The sequence below is a fragment of the Diadema antillarum genome, unplaced genomic scaffold (genome assembly GCF_040938485.1).
Source record: "Diadema antillarum isolate AM-2024a unplaced genomic scaffold, OU_Dant_1.0 seq00000901_RagTag, whole genome shotgun sequence".
Lineage (NCBI taxonomy): Eukaryota > Metazoa > Echinodermata > Echinoidea > Diadematoida > Diadematidae > Diadema > Diadema antillarum.
Genome location: NW_027271761.1, coordinates 529,297 through 550,580, shown reverse-complemented (window position 1 = coordinate 550,580; position 21,284 = coordinate 529,297). Strand labels below are relative to the sequence as shown.

The 21,284-nt window shown below is 39.4% G+C and overlaps 1 protein-coding gene across 2 annotated transcripts; it reads right to left on the bottom strand.

Annotated features, from left to right (window-relative positions):
• Nucleotides 1-6,761: 6,761 nt before the first annotated feature.
• On the bottom strand, nucleotides 6,762-17,254 carry LOC139741079 (serine/arginine-rich splicing factor 8-like). 2 transcript variants are annotated; one of them, XR_011711605.1, is made up of 3 exons: nucleotides 16,781-17,254; nucleotides 9,916-10,347; nucleotides 6,762-7,748 (listed from the first exon to the last, which is right to left on the bottom strand). XR_011711605.1 is itself a non-coding variant. In XM_071651667.1 (2 exons), exons 1-2 carry the CDS (start codon nucleotides 17,152-17,154, stop codon nucleotides 10,098-10,100), a joined length of 624 nt encoding a protein of 207 aa, XP_071507768.1. In that variant the 5' UTR covers nucleotides 17,155-17,254; the 3' UTR covers nucleotides 6,762-10,097. The 2 variants fall into 2 exon arrangements, 1 of the variants encoding a protein (XP_071507768.1); XM_071651667.1 differs by having other exon boundaries at nucleotides 6,762-10,347.
• Nucleotides 17,255-21,284: the final 4,030 nt, after the last annotated feature.

The following is a 21,284-nucleotide window of genomic DNA, read 5'->3' as shown; positions in this document are numbered from 1 at the left end:
GTATTTGCCATGGTCACAATGGCCTTTATGCAGGAAATATACAAAGTGTTACATGTATCTGGTTTAAATATAAAAATGCAAAACATGAATGAGAGGATGTGATTAATATCCCATACAGATATATGATTACGTGTCGTGACATGGGTCTGGTTATACAATATGTATCTCTGTGTTTTGTATAAACAAGCCTAAATTCTATAGAAAGCTTGCAATTAAATACTTCATTGTCATGAATCCTGAGCTCACTGATCTTCCCTGCTTCAGTTTGTCTTATTAAAGGGAAACCAAACCCAAGGAGAAATGTGGATTGAGTGAAAGCAGCAACATAAGTAGAACATATCAGTGAAAGTTTGAGGAAAATCGGACAATCGATGCAAAAGTTATGAATTTTTAAAGTTTTGGTGTTGGAACCGCTTGGTGAGGAGACTACTACAGGTTATGACGTATGTGTGGACAAGAATATAAAGAAAATATAAAGGGAACTCCACAAAAATGCATTTTTCATGAAAATTACACATTCCATCAACTTGATGCTGACATATGTAAAGGGTAGCAATCTTTATTCCCCCTGCTTTCTGAAAGCAGTTAGTCAAGTGTTCTTTCATTATGCTAGAAAAGTGAATTTTTGTGGAATTTTTATATTTTCTTCAGTGTTTGTAGGGTTTTCCTACCCTTTTAAAGCCCAAAAAAAAAAAAAAAAAAAAATATGGGGGAGAGGTGGAGTGGGGTGGAGGTCTGCAGCCACCCTGTTCCATAGCCTGTGAAGTGTATGTGGACATTTCTTGACAAGGTGTTAACATCATTATCACTTCAAGTACATGTATCATTTCCAAAGGATGCAACCTTGCAATTTTTTTGTCCCCGCCGAACGAGTTCGAGCAGGGGACTATGAAACGGGCTCCGTACGTGTGTGTGTCCGTCCGTGCGTCCGTGCGTCCGTGCGTCCGTGCGTCCGTCCGTGTGTCCGTCCGTGTGTGCGTCCGTGTGTGATCAAAATGTTCAAAATGCTACTCCTTCGCCATTTCTAACCCGATTTTGATTCTGTTTGCTTTATATGATAGCACTACATGGGAGCTTTGAAACTTCTATACAGAATTTCAATTGTGACCTTTGACCTTGACCTTTGACCTATATTGTACATTTTGCTTCAAAATGCTACTCCTTCGCCATTTCTAACCCGATTTTGATTCCGTTTGCTTTATATGATGGCACTAGGTGAGGGCTTCAAAACTTCTACACAGAATTTTGACCTTTGACTTCTTTGACCTTTGACCTTGATTTTTGACCTATATTGTACATTTTGCTACAAAATGCTACTCCTTCGCCATTTGTAACCCGATTTCAATTCCGTTTGCTTTAAGTGATGGCACTAGGTGAGGGCTTCAAAACTTCTACACAGAATTTTGACCTTTGACTTCTTTGACCTTTGACCTTGATTTTTGACCTATATTGTACATTGGCTACAAAATGCTACTCCTTCGCCATTTCTAACCCGATTTTGATTCCGTTTGCTTAATGTGATGGCACTAGGTGAGGGCTTCAAAACTTCAACACAGAATTTTGACCTTTGACTTCTTTGACCTTTGACCTTGATTTTTGACCTATATTGTACATTTTGCTACAAAATGCTACTCCTTTGCCATTTGTAACCCGATTTCAATTCCGTTTGCTTTAAGTGATGGCACTAGGTGAGGGCTTCAAAACTTTTACACAGAATTTTGACCTTTGACCTTTGACCTTGATTTTTTTACCTACATTGTACATTGGCTACAAAATGCTACTCCTTCGCCATTTCTAACCCGATTTCGATTCCGTTTGCTTTATGTGATGGCACTAGGTGAGGGCTTCAAAACTTCTACATAGAATTTTGACCTTTGACTTCTTTGACCTTTGACCTTCATCTTTTTACCTATATTGTACATTTTGCTACTAAATGCTACTTCCGGCGGGGACATATATTACGCACCGCGTAATTTCTACTTTTCCTTGTTTTTTTTTTAATTTGATTTCTGCTCTTTCTCTCTTGACCTGTCTCCAAATTTAACTTCTAGTTCTCTGGGGACACTCCTAGCTCCAGTGCATTATGCACAGGCTCAGCATTTCTGACTTAAAGGTCCCACAAACCTTTGGGAACAGTGATTTTAAAAATGTTCAAGATATCACATTTGATGCATATGTGTAGGTCTGTTGTATCACAAAACATCCTACCATATAAAATTTTCACAATAAAGCCTAAAATATAAGGAGATATCAGTATTTTTCTCAATAAACCATAACTGTAGACGGTTTAGTCTGGAAACATCTTTATTTTAACTATTGTTCACATTTTGTGTATTTAACAATAACTAACATCAACTAGAACCGGAATTTGTCAACACTGACAAATTAGGTGATCCGATCTCTTCGAAAATCAATGATTTGAGTCCTGATCCAAATATGCATGACCATACAGGTTTCATCTGTGTTGACGGGACATTGGCCGTGTGATGTTTGGATTCTCATTTAGAAAAGGGAGTGAGACCTGCCATCTTTGGTACCGAATTCCGTATACACTAACGGAAATACAGAATGAAGTATATTTGACCTTTGACCTCACTTTGCACACCCAAGATGGCGTCTAAGCAAAAAGTGATTATTTCATGAAATGATTCTTGTAACATGGTCTTTGCATGTGCAAAATATGGGAAAGATAGGACATGTATTCACCAAGATACAGGATGAAACATTTATGACCTTTGACCCTAATTTACATACCCAAGATGGTGTCTGATCAAGTAGTTGTTATTTTATGAAATAATGTACGTGACATGTACTAAACATGTGCAAAATATGGGATTGATAGCAATTGTTGTTGTTCATCTATTGCACAGAAAGTTGTAGAAAGAAAGAAAAATAAAGAAAAAATTATGTTATTTTATAGAAATTTGAAGGAGAAGCATAAAGAAATCAGAAAAAGATAAAGTAACGAAAGGGAGATTAAGATTAACTTAAGAAAAAGAAGAAAAAAAGTGTTTAAAAAGATTTAAAAAAAATATTGGCAGGGGTGAGCCTCGAACCAGGGACCTTAGGATTACGAGTCGGATGCGCTACGCAATGACCTATTTCATTCTCCATAGGCCCTGTGTATTAAGCAAAATGACGCTGCATCGAAGCCTCGTGCCATTTTCAACCAAGTTTTTCAACGTGATGCCGACATCGTATGAAAAAATGGAGGGCACATTAACGATAGCCCAAAGTCTCAGCTACAACATACTAAAATCTAGGAGAAATTCACCGAAGCATAAGTGAGCTAGTGCTCGAAAAAGAGAGTCATGTCAATTTTCACTGCCAGAAAAACTGCTCTCCCATAGAGATAACACGTAAACTGGTCAAATTTGACAGTATTACTTTCAATCCATTTTTACGAGGTGATGCCGTCAAATGTTGTTATTACATTAATGAAAGATCATTTAATTAGCTACAACATACTGAAAGCTGGGTGAAAATTGGCAAAGGATAAGTGAGATACGCTCGAGTGAACTTGAAATTTGATGACGTCATTTTGAAAATTTACTTTTTTTACTTTATTAAGAAATTTGATATCTTTTTATCATTTTTCCAGCTTCGCCAACCCATGAAATAACATATACAACTCATCAGCTTTTAGAATATGTAAAGAAATTGGGGGGTCACCGTCCATCCTGACAAGTAAAATCGGGTTTAAAATTGGCGATTTTTTGGCATTGTTGCACTGTATATCGCCATTGACGCCCGCGCGGAATTTCAATTTTGACGGGCCCGTATGACGTCATATTGAGTCAGATTGACTTGAAACTTGGTAGAAATATTCCTTGACATTTCAGGCATCTGATAAGAGTGAAAAAACTGGAAATTTGTATTTCATATGAGCTGTGCGTGCGTATATGTGTGCGCGCGTACGCGTCCGTCCAATTTTTTCAATTTTTCAAAAAATGTTCCAAATGGTCTGAAACGTGTGCAAAAAAAATTTGAGCTCGATTTGAGCATACAAATATTTCAACGCGTGCGTACGCGCACATTTTTAGAGAAAATATGAATTTTGAGAATATGAGTAGAATGCGCATAACTTGAATTATATGTGACGTAAATTTCATTGAAAAATTCCATTCCATTAATGAGATATGATTGAGAATATGTTTTCATATAATGACGTCATAGTGACGTCACGGTCGACTGATCACAATGATTTTACTTGATTTGTTGTCTTTGGGACACGATACATATATGGAATAATTTTGACATTGATAGGAAGAGTACTTTCTGAGCTAATCGAAACACAACTTTTGTCCAGAAAGGAAGAAAGAAGAAGAACAAAGAATCCGTACAGATACAGAAGGTGATCCGAGAGGATACTCGGATCACCTAATTATACAGATTCCAATTTTTACAGTGGTTGTTTCTATCCCTAACTCACATTTCAGAACTGTTTTAAAGCACTAATGCTGGGTTTTTGTTTCATCTGAAAATGGTAAATTATGCCATTAACCTTTTGGATTCAGGTTTCTTTGAAGTGTTGCCACTTTGGCATGTGTTATCGCGTCGTCTTCATGCAGTGAAAACTTTACATGCATTTAGATCCGTGTTACCTACCAGCATTTCGGCTAGGTGTGGAGCCATTCTGATGTCAAGTATGAACTGATAGCTGCCATGTATTATTGTATATTGTCTAGACATGGCCCAAGTTTCGAAGCCTATCAATGAAAAATGTCCTGCTGTATACATTATCAGCTTTTAGTGCTTACCAGCAGAAAGCACATTTCAGATATAATGCAAAGTTACACCAGATACATTCATGTTTGCCTGCAGGATTACCATTACTTATGATTTGTGATTTTGTTGTACTGCATAAATGCAATGGGAGAAAGTTTCAGGATGGGACACAGTCACGCATGGATATGTGACAACCAGAGTGATAGCAGAATGTATTTATAACACAACTCTTTTTCACCTCAAAATAGTAATCTTGCATAGTTATCTGACTGCCAATTTCCACACAAGGCTGTTTTACAACCAAGACCAAAGAGTTTGCATTAATGCACTATTTCAGCCAATGTACACTCCAAATGCATAGCTAGCCCTCCTGCCTATCTTTTCACCTTGGCCGCAGTGAGATGAAATTGCATTTGGGCTAATTATGCATTTATCATGCACATAATCTAGCAGTCTGCATTCAATATCCTGTACTCCTTATCATGTATTTCTGTATTATACGATAAAAATGTGTGTGAGTGTGTGTGTGTGAGTGTGTGTGTGTGTAAGCATATATATGTATATGTATGTATATAGAATACATATATATTCATATATACAATCCATATTTTATGGAGACATTAGACATCAAGGAGACAACGATAACACTTTTATTCATACACATCTTCCTTAAGCTGGATCTTTGTGTATTTGTCTTTTCATGTATATTTATAAATACCACAAGCATGCACACACACACACACACGCACACACATAAACACACACAACAACCAATCAGCAGCTATCACAATCACAAGACCCAACCATATGAAATATTCAAGCATGGGTACAAGTGTACTAGATATTTTCTTGCTTGGAACCTACTCTTGTCTAGGTTATTTGAATCCAGCGTTCTTTTCAGTTTCCAAAGACAGTGGGCCCTTAGACTTTCCCACACTCAACACTTATCTGTGAGTATAAAGAAAAAGTGCACATAGTGAGCATGCAAAATCATTTTTTTTTTGTTCGATTTCAGACAAATTTCATTTTGGATTAAAAAAACCCAACACAAACTGTACTAAACATTGGCAGCTCCCATAAGCGATTATATTTTTTTTTACTTAATTCTTCTTCCCAGCAAAAGGAGTCAGATTCTCTGCACAGCCATCACACCCCACAGATATTACACTGCAACAAAAGAGGCTTACAGACAAGATATTCTATGTATGTCTCCAATTTAATGCTTACTCCTGAATCAAACAAAAGTATTAAAAACAAATTAGTGATGATTGTGTTCATTTAAAATGAGGAAGTGGGCTTCAAATTGGATATCTTTGTCATCATATGCCCTTCAAAGCAAAACAATGAAGACATACGGAATAAGACTACATTTGACAACTTCAGACATGTTAAAAAGAAACTTGTGATCACAAATTTGAGATTTTTGTGGATTGTTTGGCTTTCTTTTCTTACCAAGTTTATATCTTGTTACTGCAATTTGTATGATTCATTATTTTTATCATTTTTGTTTTGCTTTTCACATTTTGAGAGAACTTGGAAAGCATGCACACAAACCATATTTGCAGACTATAATTTGTCAATACCTATTCAATTCACAAAGCTCCTGTACCTGCTCCAGTGCAGACTCTGAATGAGGAAAAAAGACGATGTAAAAATAGTTTGTGAGAAAAATACAAACAACCAGATTAGACGAGAGATTGAGCAAAAATTGAGGAAAGTGCAGAAAAGCCAGAGAAATAGAGCGAGAGAGAGATAAAAAGAGGGAGAGGGGGGGGGGGGGAATAATCCACACTGCAGGGGTTACTTACCAAAACACAATGCAAACTTCACAGGGGAAAAAAAAAATGTTTGCAGGTTGAGATGAAAATGGTACATATTGTCAGTTTGGATCCAATATAACTCTTTAAATTTTCTCCAGTGTATTACTGATTCGACTTTTCCATTGAATCACCGCAACTAAAAAGCTACTGATTTCCAGAGAAAGTATGTAGTTTGTAATTACTGTGTATTCGCAAAGAACTGCTCCTGCCCCTTGAAAGGCCATAGTCACAGAAAATCAGCCAATACATGACGTGGCTTATGTACCAACCCAATTCAATATATTTTGCCCACAACATGATACATATACATACATTCTTTCGAGCAAGTGTAGGTTGGACAGAGCTTCGATAAACACCCTTTAGACCTTTTGAAAACCATGGAATATTTTAGTGACCTCCACTTTGACACAAACACACACACACACACACACACACACAAACATACACACACTCACAACACAAGTATATATTGAAAAAAAATAAAGCTACACCTGGTGACAATCTAAATAAGAGAACGCCCGTCCTTTAGCTGTGAAACAACATCCAAACACACGCAGTCACTCTTACCCAACACTGAGGCTGTAACCAGGGTCAAACCCTCCCCCCCCCCCTTTTTTTTAATGGATTTGTGGCATAGCTGTACCATTAGCACTATCAATACAATGCTAATTTAATTATGATTTTGTTTTTCTTTAGTCTATTCTTCTTCTTTTTTACCAAATATGGAATGCTGCTTCAGCTGCTTTCTCGCCAAATTTCTCCTTTCCTCTCCCCCAAACTGCTGCAACAGGGCTGGCCAGAACAGCTTTTCCGCTGACGCACCATACTGCACTGGACAAGCCGAACGCTGCACTTCTGCCAATGTGCTCTGGATATAATTTGGCCCTGCAGCACCTCCTCACAACTCTGCTCAGCGGTACACAGCTACTGGTGTGAAGAGGCTGGTTTTTTAAAGATTTTCTCGGCAATAAAGCACCTTTCGTACCGCCATCTCCTTCTGCTCTGACAACAGCTGCACATATTTCGTTAAACAGCTTTTCTGCAGGAACCATACAGCCACTGGAAGCAGGCAGGCAGGTCTGCATAACCCCACTACAGCCAACAGCTTTGCCTCTGCACGGCTTTTAACAGCTCTTTTCTTTCTTTAACAACCCCTTTAACAGCACCAACAACTGCTTACTTTCAGGCATACACTGGTGCCTAAGTAAGAAAAGACAACAAGGAGAAACTGAGTGTTAGAATTGACAAGCAAAGAGTAACACACAATCATCTTTTGTTTATTATTACTTCTATATTTCTTAACAAGATTACAAGTGAACAATGTTCATATTTGTGCTGAATGAAATAAAAATTATCTTATTGATGGACAAGACAAAAACTTGCCTGTAAAGCAACATCAACATATTTTAACACAAGTACTCAACTTTTCTCTGTTAATACATTTTTCCCACAAAGGGCCCACTTTGTGTGTATAAACTGTGTCATGACAGGCCTACAGAAAAGTACATGCACAAAGTTTTTAGAGTACGCAGGACACAGATTTAAGCATGGCCTCTGCAACATTGAAATACTTGCTGAAGTTCAAGAGCTACACAGAGCGTTCACTTTTTGAATATAAAGTGAACAGGGACCCCCTTCTACCATGCAACGTCTGATTATGAAGAATATAATCATGCTCTTATTTTGTCACCTGCTAATGTTCCTGGCAACAAGCAATAAATGGATAAGAAAAACACAGCAAATGTAAACTGATTCAAAATAGATACCTACACAGTAGATTCAAGAGTAAATATCCCTGTAGCAACAATGAATATGGGGTTTTGCAACAAACATACAAGATGAATGTATCAAAATACTAAATACATATGAACTGAATCTGAAGTCTTGGTTAATTCTTCATAAGATATTTGGCTTTTCTTTTACAAATCTTCATGCATATACAATTGTTTGGGCAAGGGGGTGAGTATCTTTTATATTCAAAAAGCAATTTATTAAAAGTGGAGAGTGTAAGGTCAGACTGCATACAGGAATGAAAGACTGCTAGACAGCTCCTGAATCCTGTACAAGAATTTGCTGAACATTAATGTGGAGAGATGACACAGTGTTCTTCTATGAAAATCATTACATGCTTATCATATCTAAGACAGGAAACTATTTGAAAGTAGAAGGCGAGAGTATTTTTGCAACACACCAGGGTAGGCTGGCTGGCATTTTACATAGCCAGATATGCAGCCATGTTTGGGTTTATATTCTTTCCTTCTTAATAATAAACTTGATTACTGAAAAGAGAATGACTAGTGTATTTGAAGCATAACACAGATCTCTATACCACCCAACCTGAGACCAGCATGATACTGTTTGCCTATCCCATGCTAAAAAGGTCCCATAATAATAACAAACTGCTCAATTTCCGTTATATCAAAACATCAAATAGATCATAATGTACATTTAACCCTCCACAACAAGTGCTACTTTGCATTAATTCAGCACTGAATCTGCAGGCTAAACCGTGATACATATTTTTCCACTGTACAGGGGAAAAAAAGGAAATGAATCATGATAATCTGTGGAGATCACCAACAAGTGGAAATAAGGGGTTATTTTCTTTTCTCAAAAATCTCAGGATGGCAAAAAATTAAGACAGAATTTCACATATTGACAGTTTGTACTTCGTATCTTGATGCCCCCTCTGTTTAAAATTGTGTATATTCTACTCTGAAAACTTACAAATTTTCAAACAATCACTGCATGAAACAGAGCTTTTACACTTGTTGGATAAAAAATTGAATTTGTAGAAACACTGATGAAAATAAAATGAACAGTGAAAATGGAAAAAAAATGTATATTTGGTGATGGTACAGTGTGTAATATTGCAGTGTTAAGGGCTAATTTTAGTTATCCATATTTTTGGTCCCAAAAGTTGATAGCTTTCATAAAATTTATTACCTACGGTCTGCTGATGGTGACATATGAGGGAATCCGACACGTGACATGAACTATACTGTTATATTCCAAGGCATATTACAAATTTTGAAATCACTTCGGACTTATTAACATGTATAATCTCTGCAAGGTTCTCAGAAAAAAAAAATAAGAGAGCAGACTAACCAAATACATAGAAAAGCAAAAGTACATTCACAAAGTTTTCTAAACACATACACAAAAATTGGGCAATAACTTTCTACAATAAACAATTTTAAAAAAAGAAATGGAAAAAAAAGAGAAGAAAGATAAGGAAAAGACACCATCACCATCAAAGAGAGTGCAGACAGAGTCGGGAGAGAAACACAAAAGAATATCTTGACGATGTGGTGTGGACAAAAGCATCAGGCAATATTTACATTTGGACAAAAATGCAGACATTTACCATTCCATTACTGCAAATGCTCTGGAAGGTGTTACTGCCAGAAAGCTGTATCTACAGGAAACAACATAGTCCAGTGTCCTGCCAGTCATCTAGATTTGATGGGGTAATTTACAGCGTTCCATCCAGCTATGGTGTCGACAAGTCATCTCCTACTGGCTGCTCTTACAGGTGGGCCAGCCTGTTCACTCCTCATCATCCTCTGGCGTCTGGGACCGGGACCGGGACCTAGACCGGGAGTGCGAGTGGTCCCGTCTGGGCGGCGGGGAAGGCGAATGGGATCTCCGCGGGGACTTGGATGCCCCACGGCTCTGCGACCGGCTACGCCCTCTGCTACCGCCCCGGCGAGGTGAGAAACTCCTGGACCTTGATCGGCTGCGTGAGCGGGATCGGGAATATGACCTCCTGCGTCTGCGGGGTGACCTTGAATGAGACCTGGAAAGGGAGGGACGATATAATTTGATTAATATCACTGTCAAAATACTACAGGCTTTTGACAAAGTACATGAGTGACAAAAATGATCATGCACATGATATAAACTAGTCTATTCAACTGACCACAGACAAAACACAACAGAATATAATGGCAGTTACATACCTCAATTTAATACATTTGTACTCGAAGAAATTTTTCTTTTCTTCTACATACTGCACTATGAAGACTATAAAAGTGTTTATAGCCAAAAGAAAAAAAAAAAGCAGATCAATCTTCAGCAAGGCACCACGTCAAGGAATCACAAGTTGCTGAAGCCCTGCTACTCATAAAGAAACAACAACAGGAATCACACCAACATTACCTGTATCTTCCACGTGATCTAGACCTTGACCTTGACCTGCGAAACAAACAACATGAAGGACTGATTAGCACCACCTCCCTTTGGAAAGGTGATACATCATTTTCGAATGCTATGCTAAACTAGATCCAGAATGGCTGTGAAACAAACAAAGAGTGAGGAATGGTCATCTACCATCCCTGGTAAGAAAGACATAGTATAGTTTTGGAATGAGCTCAAGTAAGCACATGACTGTAGTGCACCTCAAGCTGAACAATACAGTCTTAGATCTGCGACTCAAACACTAAAACAATGCAGTGTCCGGGGTCGAACAATGCAGTGTCCTGGGTCGAACATGGGAGCAGCTGTCTGGCGCAAGTGCAGAACACTATAGGTAATTGGTGTTTGCGTTGCGGATCTACAGCTCGCCATTGAATCCTTTGATGTCTTCAGGCACTGCGAAAGCATTGGGGGAATAGCATGTTGCGTGTGGCATAGTGGACCAAGCATGAGATAAACCTTTTATACTCAAAATTTATGAACTTAACCCTAACTAGGCCGGGGCCGGGGGGCCCGCCCCCCCTCGACGTTTCGCATGATGCATCGCTATCGCGAAAAGCTATCGCCGCGACGTTTCATGACTTTTTTCTTTCGAGTCTCCTACATCTTTTGACACCAAATTTGCGATGCCCGGGCGCACGGTTCCGAAGTTGCACATAAATATGTATGTGCATGTCAGACCAAAAATTGCTCAGAAACGTGAATTTGTGTACAATTGCAATGCAAACTGTGTTTACAGGCAAATTTCATAAAAGCATGATTATTTTGGGGTTTTATAGATTAAAATCAATTAATAACATATTTTCTTGTTCAGAAAAATGTCGCAGACAAATTTCATTAAAAAAAACAACGAAAAACATACAGTCCAAAAAACAGAGAAATACATAAGAAATTTAAAAACAATAAAATACTCAAGAAATTTTTTCTGAGTGCACAATTTTTTTTCTCTTACATTTGCTAAGGACACTAAAAAAAAATATTTACACACAAAATGTGCCCGTCTTCAGCTTTATTTAGTGATTTACACCAAATTGTCTGATTTCATGCATTATTATGCATAAATTAGCAAAATTTAGCATAAATGATAATTTAAGAAAAAATCAACTTCATGGTACTTTAGATTACATCATAGGCAATGTGTGTGCCAATTTTCGTCGCGATCGCGCGGTCGACAGCCGAGATCTGGAAGGGGGGGGGGGGCCTGGGAGGCTCCCCCGCTCTATAATCTACCTAAATAGCCCGGCCTAGTTAGGGTTAATACACCTACAGTGTGTATTTCTGGATTACTCATCAAGCCTCATCTGCAAAGGAAGGCGATTAGCACGTGTATGGTGTTTGCAAGAAGATTCTTTAGAAGGAGGTTTACTTGAATATCACCCTTGTTTTGGCGCCAATGATATCCTGCAAGGGACACAGACTCAAAAGACTCAACCAGCATACCCAAACATGCAAACATGAACATACATGTTGTACGAGTGTTGAGCAAGTACAGAACCAGAACATGCACTCCATGATATTTATTGAAACAATTCAATCAATATGGCTAATCTTGGATCAAACGGACATTAAACAAAGAGCTGACACATGTGAGAAAATAATTCTGTAACCATAAGCATCAAATTGAGTAAAGCAAGCAGGCCATAATTCCGTCATTACACCGTCCAAAATTTGACCGCCTGTTATGTGTAAAACCTATGCTTTTGCATGCAAGCGAATTCTGGCACGGGAGGTGGAACCTTGGTGCAGGATTTTCTTTCGCAACCAAGATTCGATCTGAACCAAGGTTCAACCTCCCATGCCAAAATCCATCCACACAATAAGCATTTCAGGTTTGTACATGTGGCTGGCGGTCCAATTTTTGACAGCATTATGGTCGAATTACGGACAGCTTGGGTTAGTTTGTGCATGACTGAAAATCATTGTTGGTACCTGTATCAAGGTTCGACCTCCTGAGCCAAACTTTGACACCATGAAAAAAAGCACAGACTAGTTTTCTAAATGCGTAGCTACTGCAAATAGCAAAGTCAAATTTGAAATGATGTCAAGACGTTATGGTCAAAAGTTGAGCATCTGTTACTTATATTCTACGAGACAGTAGACAGAAAAAGATAGCAAAACCACTTCATGCCTTGCTCTTATAGCTCGCAGGTGCCCATGTACACTATGCAGCAGCAGCGACCTCATATCAGAGGTCCTACAATGTGTAATCCTAAGCAGGGAATAATTTTTCTGGTATCGCATCGCAATTTGCTATGCATTTTTACACCACTGCTACACAAACTAAATTTTGCGTAGCAGTTTTCTTCCATAGAAGTGTACAGGATACTATTTGAAATATTATACATTCAGCTGAAATTACTAATCAAATTTGACTTAGAAAATTATTCCCTGCTAATCCTGAACTTAAGCCTACCCAAACTCCTAACCCTAATCTTTATTCTAACCTTACCAGTATTTAGCCGGGTGGGTTTTTTTTTGCCCAGATATGGTCTAAGAGGTATGATAGGGGTGGTGGTGTGTGAATGAACTTGTACATTGCGTGCCGATATGGCTACACACAGAAGGCAATATCCAGTTTCTCTGTGTGGAAAAGACATGCATGCTAGGGGTTGTACCCTGCCACTTGAAATATGGCTAATGCAAGCCACAGAGACTCCAACCCCAAGCACCTTTTGATCTGGAGACTCTTCCGCCCGACACCCCCAGTAAACGGGAGACTCCAACTTGATGTGCACGAAGCGCGAAGTTCCTTGTGGCCGGGCTCCAGCTCTAGGATTCTAGACGCTATTAATTTCATGTTATCTAAGGCTTATTTAGAAATCATTTCAAGCGGGAGAACAGGAGATTTTGCAAAAATGGGCTTTCGCCGGGAGATCTCCCGTCGGGAGAGTTGGACTCTCTGAAGCCACCTAATATTCGACCACAGCGCCGTCCATGCTACATGTGAAAACCTATCTAGACTACACCCCTTTGCTTTTGCGCACTACTGAACCTCGGCACAGGAGGCTGAATGTTGGTGCAAGAGCCAATACTTTACAACCACATCACATGCGTGTGGCTGATCATCAGTGGATGTAAGCCCGGGGCACTCCATCAAACCCATTTATACTGTGGGAGTGCCAGAGTCAACAGAGTGGCGTCTCTGTACAATGAAAAAAGAAACACAAATTTAAGCATCTCTAAAAATGCCCTATTCTACCAGCAAAAGGCTTAGATCTACTTTTATACTATACATAGGGTAAGACCCCCAGTATTCGGTCGTTTATGCTTTTCTGCAATATTTTTAAAACTAAAATAATACATACATACATCATATCTACAGCAATGTGTGTGAAATATATAAATTTCTTTAATGTCTATTTTAATTTTGTTAAACATCTCACAGAAATGCACAAAATCCTCAAATATATCACCTCGAAAATCCCCCTAGAATACGGTCACTGAACCAGTATTCGGTCACGCGATGTGCACATTCAAAGTCAATGCGTGTTCACGCTGGGATCACAGCAGCTTAAAAATGCGCCGCGCACTACCTTCTTGGCGCAAAATTGCATCGGGGACGTGGCGGCGCACGTTGGTGACTGAATACTGGGGAATCGGTACTTGCATTCAACCCTTGTACATTGAGTCACTGCATCAGCATGTACGGAAATTTTGTTTTTGCTTTGCATTTTTGAGGATAGCACCACACTCAGAGCTTGCGATAAGCAAAAAATCCCACAAGAGAATGGCGTATTTCTTGATTTTTAATGCTTTTTCGGTGACCCGTACTCTTAAAACTGGGCTAAATCCGTGCGCGCTTTGGGAAAGTCGCGCCGATTCTGCACTTTTGACGGTGAAATTTGGGATTTTGGATAGATTTGTGGAGGAGACTAAGGGACTTTCCCGTTGTGAATGAGTGTGCAAGTATGTGAATTGATGTGATTTGCATGTGTTGTGACTGTAGAACTTTACTGGCTGGTGATTAGTGATAAGTGACCGAATACTGGTAGGTGATCGAATACTGGTACTTTTACCCTGTATTTATAGATATTCATACCAGTCGTACACTCTCTCATTTCCGGACTGATCCCATGGTCCTGAAAAAAAATTGCTAAGAGTTCATCTCCATTTCCCCCGTTCCTTCCTCCATTTTCGAAACGACCTTTACATTTGCTACGACGGCGCAAAAAAACTTACTTGACAAATGTTGCTAAAAAAAATCACACCAGCAGCACCCCGTTATGTTGCTCATAAGTTGGCCGCTATCAAACCCATGAACGACGAGCACACACATACGTTTCCAATCCGTCGAAAGGAACAGATTGTCGTTCTCACAGATTCCACTTGATTGAATTAAAAAAAAATATCTTTAATTTGGGAAGAAAAGGAACTCTGTTGGTGAAAAAAAAAATTTCCAATTAATAGCTGCACAAAATTTGATAGACAAACAGCAAAGCAAATGGTACATGTAGGTGTGCATTTCTACAATGTGTACATCATACATGATTATCCTAAAAATCTTACCACCATCCACAGCCCAAACGCTCTGCATTCGCTTCGTGTTCAAGCTGATTGCAGTTACTGTAAAAGTGGTTTCTTTCGCGTACAGATACTTTCACGGTTTCCATCGGTGCCCACTTTTTCGCGTGTGTTTACATTCGCGGTCGGCAAAATCTGAATTCACAGTCGGCAAAAAATGTTTCATTTTGCACGTGAAAATCCAAACTATTATTCAATTATTCTTCTATTTATCAAATAGAAATTAAAATTGAATGCAGGCTTACCTGAAATCCCATCTCTCGAGTACTTTATAACATGCTTGTACACTGTGCGGTATCGCTGTGTGTGTGTGTTGACCATCAATACACTCAATGCGCGGAATCTTCGTGTGTGCATGTGCGCAATAACAAGCGGCCAGTTCAAAACATTTTCGTGTGATGTTAAATTCGCAGTTCAACCTCAAAGCGCGAAAATAAAACCACAGCGAAAGAAACCACTTTTACAGTAGTAAATACAGTGGATGGTAAAGACACACTGACACATGTGTGCACAATGTGGGCTGGCAGTGGCTGCATGCTGCACTGCCTGTCCGAGACTCTACACGTACACTGTCTGTTACTCATTCTCAGCACAGGACAGGTTCAGCTCAGTTCGGGAAACCCACTCACAAGGGGGGCCCCTCCTTATAAGTAACCCGTCCCCCTTATAAGTAACCCCGTCCCCCTTATAAGTAACCCCCGGGGCACCCCTTATAAGGAGTCTCCACGCTTTTTTGCAATGCAGACGTGGCGACTGAGTATGAAAGTCTCCGTACTCAGTCGCCACGTCTGCACTCAAGCATTGCCGCGCCGCCGCGCCTGGCGACACTCACGCCAGTAATCGCTCGCATTTCAGCATTCGCATGGGTCGTTTGACATCGCATTTAAATCCATGATTTTAGATATGATGCCTCAAACCGATTTTGCTCAAATTTCGTGAGTAACTAGGAAACTTGTGAAGCTTTATGGACATAATCAAGCGAATTGCCGCAGTCCTTTCATTTTCGCGTTGCATTGCAAAAAAGCGTGGAGACTCCTTATAAGGGGTGCCCCGGGGATTACTTATAAGGGGGACGGGGTTACTTATAAGGGGGACGGGTTACTTATAAGGAGGGGCCCCCCTTGTGAGTGGGTTTCCCGAACTGAGCTACAATATCCCTACGGCACGTCTTTCCACTCTCCAGAACTAACGTTAAGCCCAGCAAGACAGGCGAATATATGTTGTTGAGAAGATACGGATGGTCACTTATCAAAATAGATACGGTAATTTCAAATTCATGTTAAGTTATGTCCAAGATTCTTATCGTGCTGCATGCTGCAGATTGTGCAACTTGAGTGTAAATTTATACTGTTACTAGACTATTAATCTACCGAATACCATTGTCCAGAGTCTAACGTTACACTTGTACTTGTTTGTACTTGTATTTCGTGACTTTTTCCTGCTCTGTGATTGGCTGCCGGTATTCTGTAATTTAGCCCTACCACTCGAGAGCCTACTCTCTCCGTTTTATTCACCTTCTTCTTCCGCCGCCGCCGTAGCCGCCGCCGTATCTTCCTCCTCCGCTATCGTAACGACTTCTACCTCCTGATCTACGAGTGTCGTTCGGCCTGCCGTATCTTGCCATTTGAACTCGGAGCTTCCTTCCATCAAGAATGTTGCCATCCATGGAATCCATTGCATCTTCAGCATCCCTCTTATCGAGAAAGCGGACAAAAGCGAACCCACGGCTTTCTCGCTTGAATCTGTCCCGTGGAATGTAGATGTCGCCAACTTCGCCATACTTATCAAACACACGTCTGAGGTCTTCGGGTGTTGTTCTATACGTTAAATTATCAACTTTGAGGGAGGTCATTCCCTCAATATCAGGTGGCATTCGCCCATATGACATATCTGCTGTTGATGTGTAGAGCTATGAAGAGAGATAAAGATGATCAGAAGGTGATTTCCTTGGATTTCGATGGTTTGGGCAGCTCGCTCGGAGTTCGTTGTATGTGCCCCACGAGACGATTGTATTATGTACAATTCCAATGCATAAAATGGGCGATGCATTGCATGCATGCATCGCATGGCCTATGGATGGATGGGACGTACACCGTTATCCGTCACTGTGCTACTGCTAGCTAGCTAGCTAGTAAAACTTGTGTCGATAAATTTAGACGCGACGCGCGGCGGATCCTAGTCTGGCTTCCAGACCGTCTGCTCGTACTAATAATTCTTCCCAGAATATTAACGCCCTCTAACGACAAAAGAAGTAGCAGGTACAGCTGCAGGCCGCCGCACAGCTACTCCCAGAATGAGCTCAAAGTAACGTGGTTTCTTTTGCCAGTACATGGTATAATGGGGTAATGGGAGGGGGGGGGGGGGGGGGTAGAATCAATTGAACACAATTTCAAACTCTTATGACGTGATTGTGATGCTGATTTTTACTAGCTATATTCAAAAATATTTTTTATGTCCATAAAGGGAATGATGAATTAAGCAATGCAATTCATAGTAAGTTGATGTCTTTCTTCGAAGGTTGATGTGAAAGGTTTGATTTATGTTTCTCATATTCAGTGACACTGCTTAGTATACTACCAATGAATAAAAGATATCAAATAAACATTCGGGTTTCATGAGAGGAATCAAATTCATGCTGAAAGTGGCTCGCACGTCCAGCAAAATAATATCGTTGTCTCTGTAAATTAGTGAGAATACAAGTTTATGTGAGTTGTCACAATATATTGAGCGAATTTCTTCACTCTATTCTGACAGAACATATAATGACTTGTGTGGTATAAAGCAGTCTTTGAAATCGTTCTTATCGCTCTATACTTCGTAACCTTAGGCCCATATCCACATCATGCACAACACTAAAAACCATTTAAAAAGAAATGCTATTGGAAAGACAACCGATAAGGAAGTCCGTAATGGGGGAGGTTCATGATTCAGCAACTAAAAAGAGTCTCCATTGTATGAAAGCTTGCATTAAAAAGATACATATGAAGAGTTTGTTTGCAAAAACCGATAAATCCATATATTTGCCAAATGGAGATATCTGCGATTAAAGGTCAAGAAAAATAAAAAGAATAATAAGACAATTTTTGCTTCTTTTGACCATAACTTCAAAAATGTACCTTTATATATAGTGACCAATATATCATTTAAAAGGTATTATTTTGTACTTTATGACAGAGAACATACTTCAAAATCTTCAAAAATGGACTTATCGGTATTTTGCGAACAAACTCTTCATATACTAAAAGTTTTATCGATGAAAATTTGAATCACCATGTGAAGTTATACATCCCCGTTCAAGGATCACGCGCACAATGTCTGACACACAATCATGGTCTAACACTGACCTGATATACTGCACGTAGTCGATCGACACAAGTCGGATTCATCAGACTGCGATCCAATGCACTTTGGTGGGCGGCCGGAAAAAAAAAAAAAAAAAAAAAAACTTTGCTTCTGACGAGTGACTGATGAGAATAATCTCTGTTGTAATATAGAATGAGTGTATTAACGTCTTAGCTGCATAGTGAAGAGTAGGATCGAAGCTCTTTAGGCGTCCATACAACATTTATCGCAGAGAGAATTAGCTTAAAATATTGTGTATAATTATAGCAAAGATCGTATTCGGTTCGCGATCTTTGATTATAAGTTATAATAATGACGTACAGGGCGAGACTAATAACATGTATACCTCCTTTGCCATACACTTTCATCTTCATCGTTGAGGGGCATTTCAGCAGCCAAAACTAGTCCTATAATTTATAACGATATGTTTACTCCTTATTCAGTACTAATTATGTTTATGGGTCTTTAACGTTTGTAAAATACTATACTATACTACTTATACTATACGTATACTGAATCTGGCGCGCCCCCTGCAGTGGCGTATCTAGGGAAAACGGCGCCCGGGGCAAGCGCGAAAATTGCGCCCCTAATTTCTGAAAAAGTGTTCAACCCTATACCCATCCCGGTAGGGACTTTATTTGTTTGTTTGTTTGTTTGTTTTTATTTCCGTCTTCATATAAAAATACACACATTACAAGTTACATATACATTGCATATACGTACAGAAGAAACGGGGGATTGCCTGTTCAGTCATATTTTCAAAATATGTCTGTTCTTCCACATGGTCCCGATATAATACGCTTTAAACAAAGTCCATAGATATGCTTTTTCAAGCACTTAAAAGGGGTCTTTTGAGGGTGATTCAAATGTAATGAATTTTGATAAATTGTGGCGAGCGAGCGCAGCGAGCGAGCCAAAAATTTTTGCATTTCAGCTTACAAAACATGGAATTCTTGACATTTTTTGCTAATCATAATTATCTTACAATATTTCCGCGTCATCATCACGTTTTGTTATTATCTCTTTTTTTTTGTGGTAAATTTTGGCGAGCGAGCGCAGCGAGCGAGCCAAAAATTTTTGCATTTCAGCTTACAAAACATGGAATTCTTGTCATTTTTTGCTAATCATAATTATCTTACAATATTTCCGCGTCATCATCACGTTTTGTTATTATCTCTTCTTCTTTTTTTGGTAAATTTTGGCGAGCGAGCGCAGCGAGCGAGCCGGAAAATTTTGTATTTCAGCTTACAAAACTTGGAATTCTTGTCATTTTTTGCTTATCAAATCTTACAATTCTAATCAAGCTATAGTGACGACCTTATATATAACGATTTATACTAACAAACTGAGGACTTGAAAAAATACTCTAAATTAGTACGAGCGAGTGAGCCGAAATTTGTATATTTCCGCGTCATCATTACGTTATGTTCTTATCTTTTTTATTTGTTTTTTTTTCCGCCCCTCCCCCCCCCCCCACGTATGTTCGAAACCGTTGGCGTCCTCTTTTGATCCAATCGGCGATCGCTTCAGAACGAATGAAATTGCAGCCGCTGCTCCGTGTAACATTTTTCCTGCTAAATATAAAATGACACGTGTGAACACGATAGACATTGTCATTTTGTCCGCGTCATCGTCACGTTTTGTTCTTATCTTTCTCTTCCTTTTTTTTTTTTTGTGGATAAATTTTGGCGAGCGAGCGTAGCGAGCGAGCTGAAAATTTTTGTATTTCAGCTTACAAAACAGGGAACTCTTGTAATTTTTTGCGTATTAAATCTTACAATTCTAATCAAGATATAGTGACGACCTTATAGATGACAATTTATGCCAACAAACTGAAGACTTGAAAAAATACTCTAAATTAGTACGAGCGAGTGAGCCGAAGTTTGTATATTTCCACGTCATCATTAAGTTTTGTTATTATCTTGTTTGATTTGTTGTTGTTTTTTTGCCCCCCCCCCCCCCCCCGTATGTTCGAAACCGTTGGCGCCTTCTTTTGATCCAATTGGCTATCGCTTCAGAACGAAAGAAATTGCAGCGTGCTCCGTGAAACATTTTGCCTGCTAAATATAAAATGACATGAATGAACACAATAGACATTGTCATTTTATCCACGTTATCATCACGTTTTGTTCTTACCTTCTTTTTTATATAAATTTTGGCGAGCGAACGCAGCGAGCGAGCCGAAAATGTTTGTATTTCAGCTTACAGAACATGGAATTCTTGTGTAAACACAATAAACATTATCATTTTGTCCGCGTCATCATCATGTTTTGTTTTTATCTTGTTTGATTTGGTTTTCTGCCCCCCCCCCCCCCCACCATTCTCCCTCCCTTTCCGGGCGATTTTTTTTCTCTTCTTCTTCTTTTCTTTTCTTTTTTCTTTTTTTTTCTTCTTCTTCATTTTTTCTTTTTTTTCTTCTTCTTCTTCTTCGTTTTTTTTTTTCATTTTTTGCGCCCCCAAGGAGTGGCGCCCGGGGCACGTGCCCCCCTTGCCCCCCCCCCCCCCCCCTAGATACGCCACTGGCCCCCTGCGACGCCGTATGATGACAGAGAATTATTCTTCAGCGGCTGCGTGGTCCAAAATGGACGTATTGTGTCCTAGAAAATCGGCTTTAACACAAAAAGTGACAAAAGGTGGCAGCCAAATCATGGTATCAGCTTAAAGCTGAGACATTGA

Bases quoted from the DNA above. Each gene is read 5' to 3' on its own strand.
- LOC139741079 (XM_071651667.1), bottom strand. From the start codon at position 17,154: ATGTCATATGGGCGAATGCCACCTGATATTGAGGGAATGACCTCCCTC. The intron at 10,348-16,780 runs GTGAATAAAACG...CTCCCTTTCCAG, and splicing joins GGCGGCGGCGGAAGAAGAAG to GTCTCATTCAAGGTCACCCC.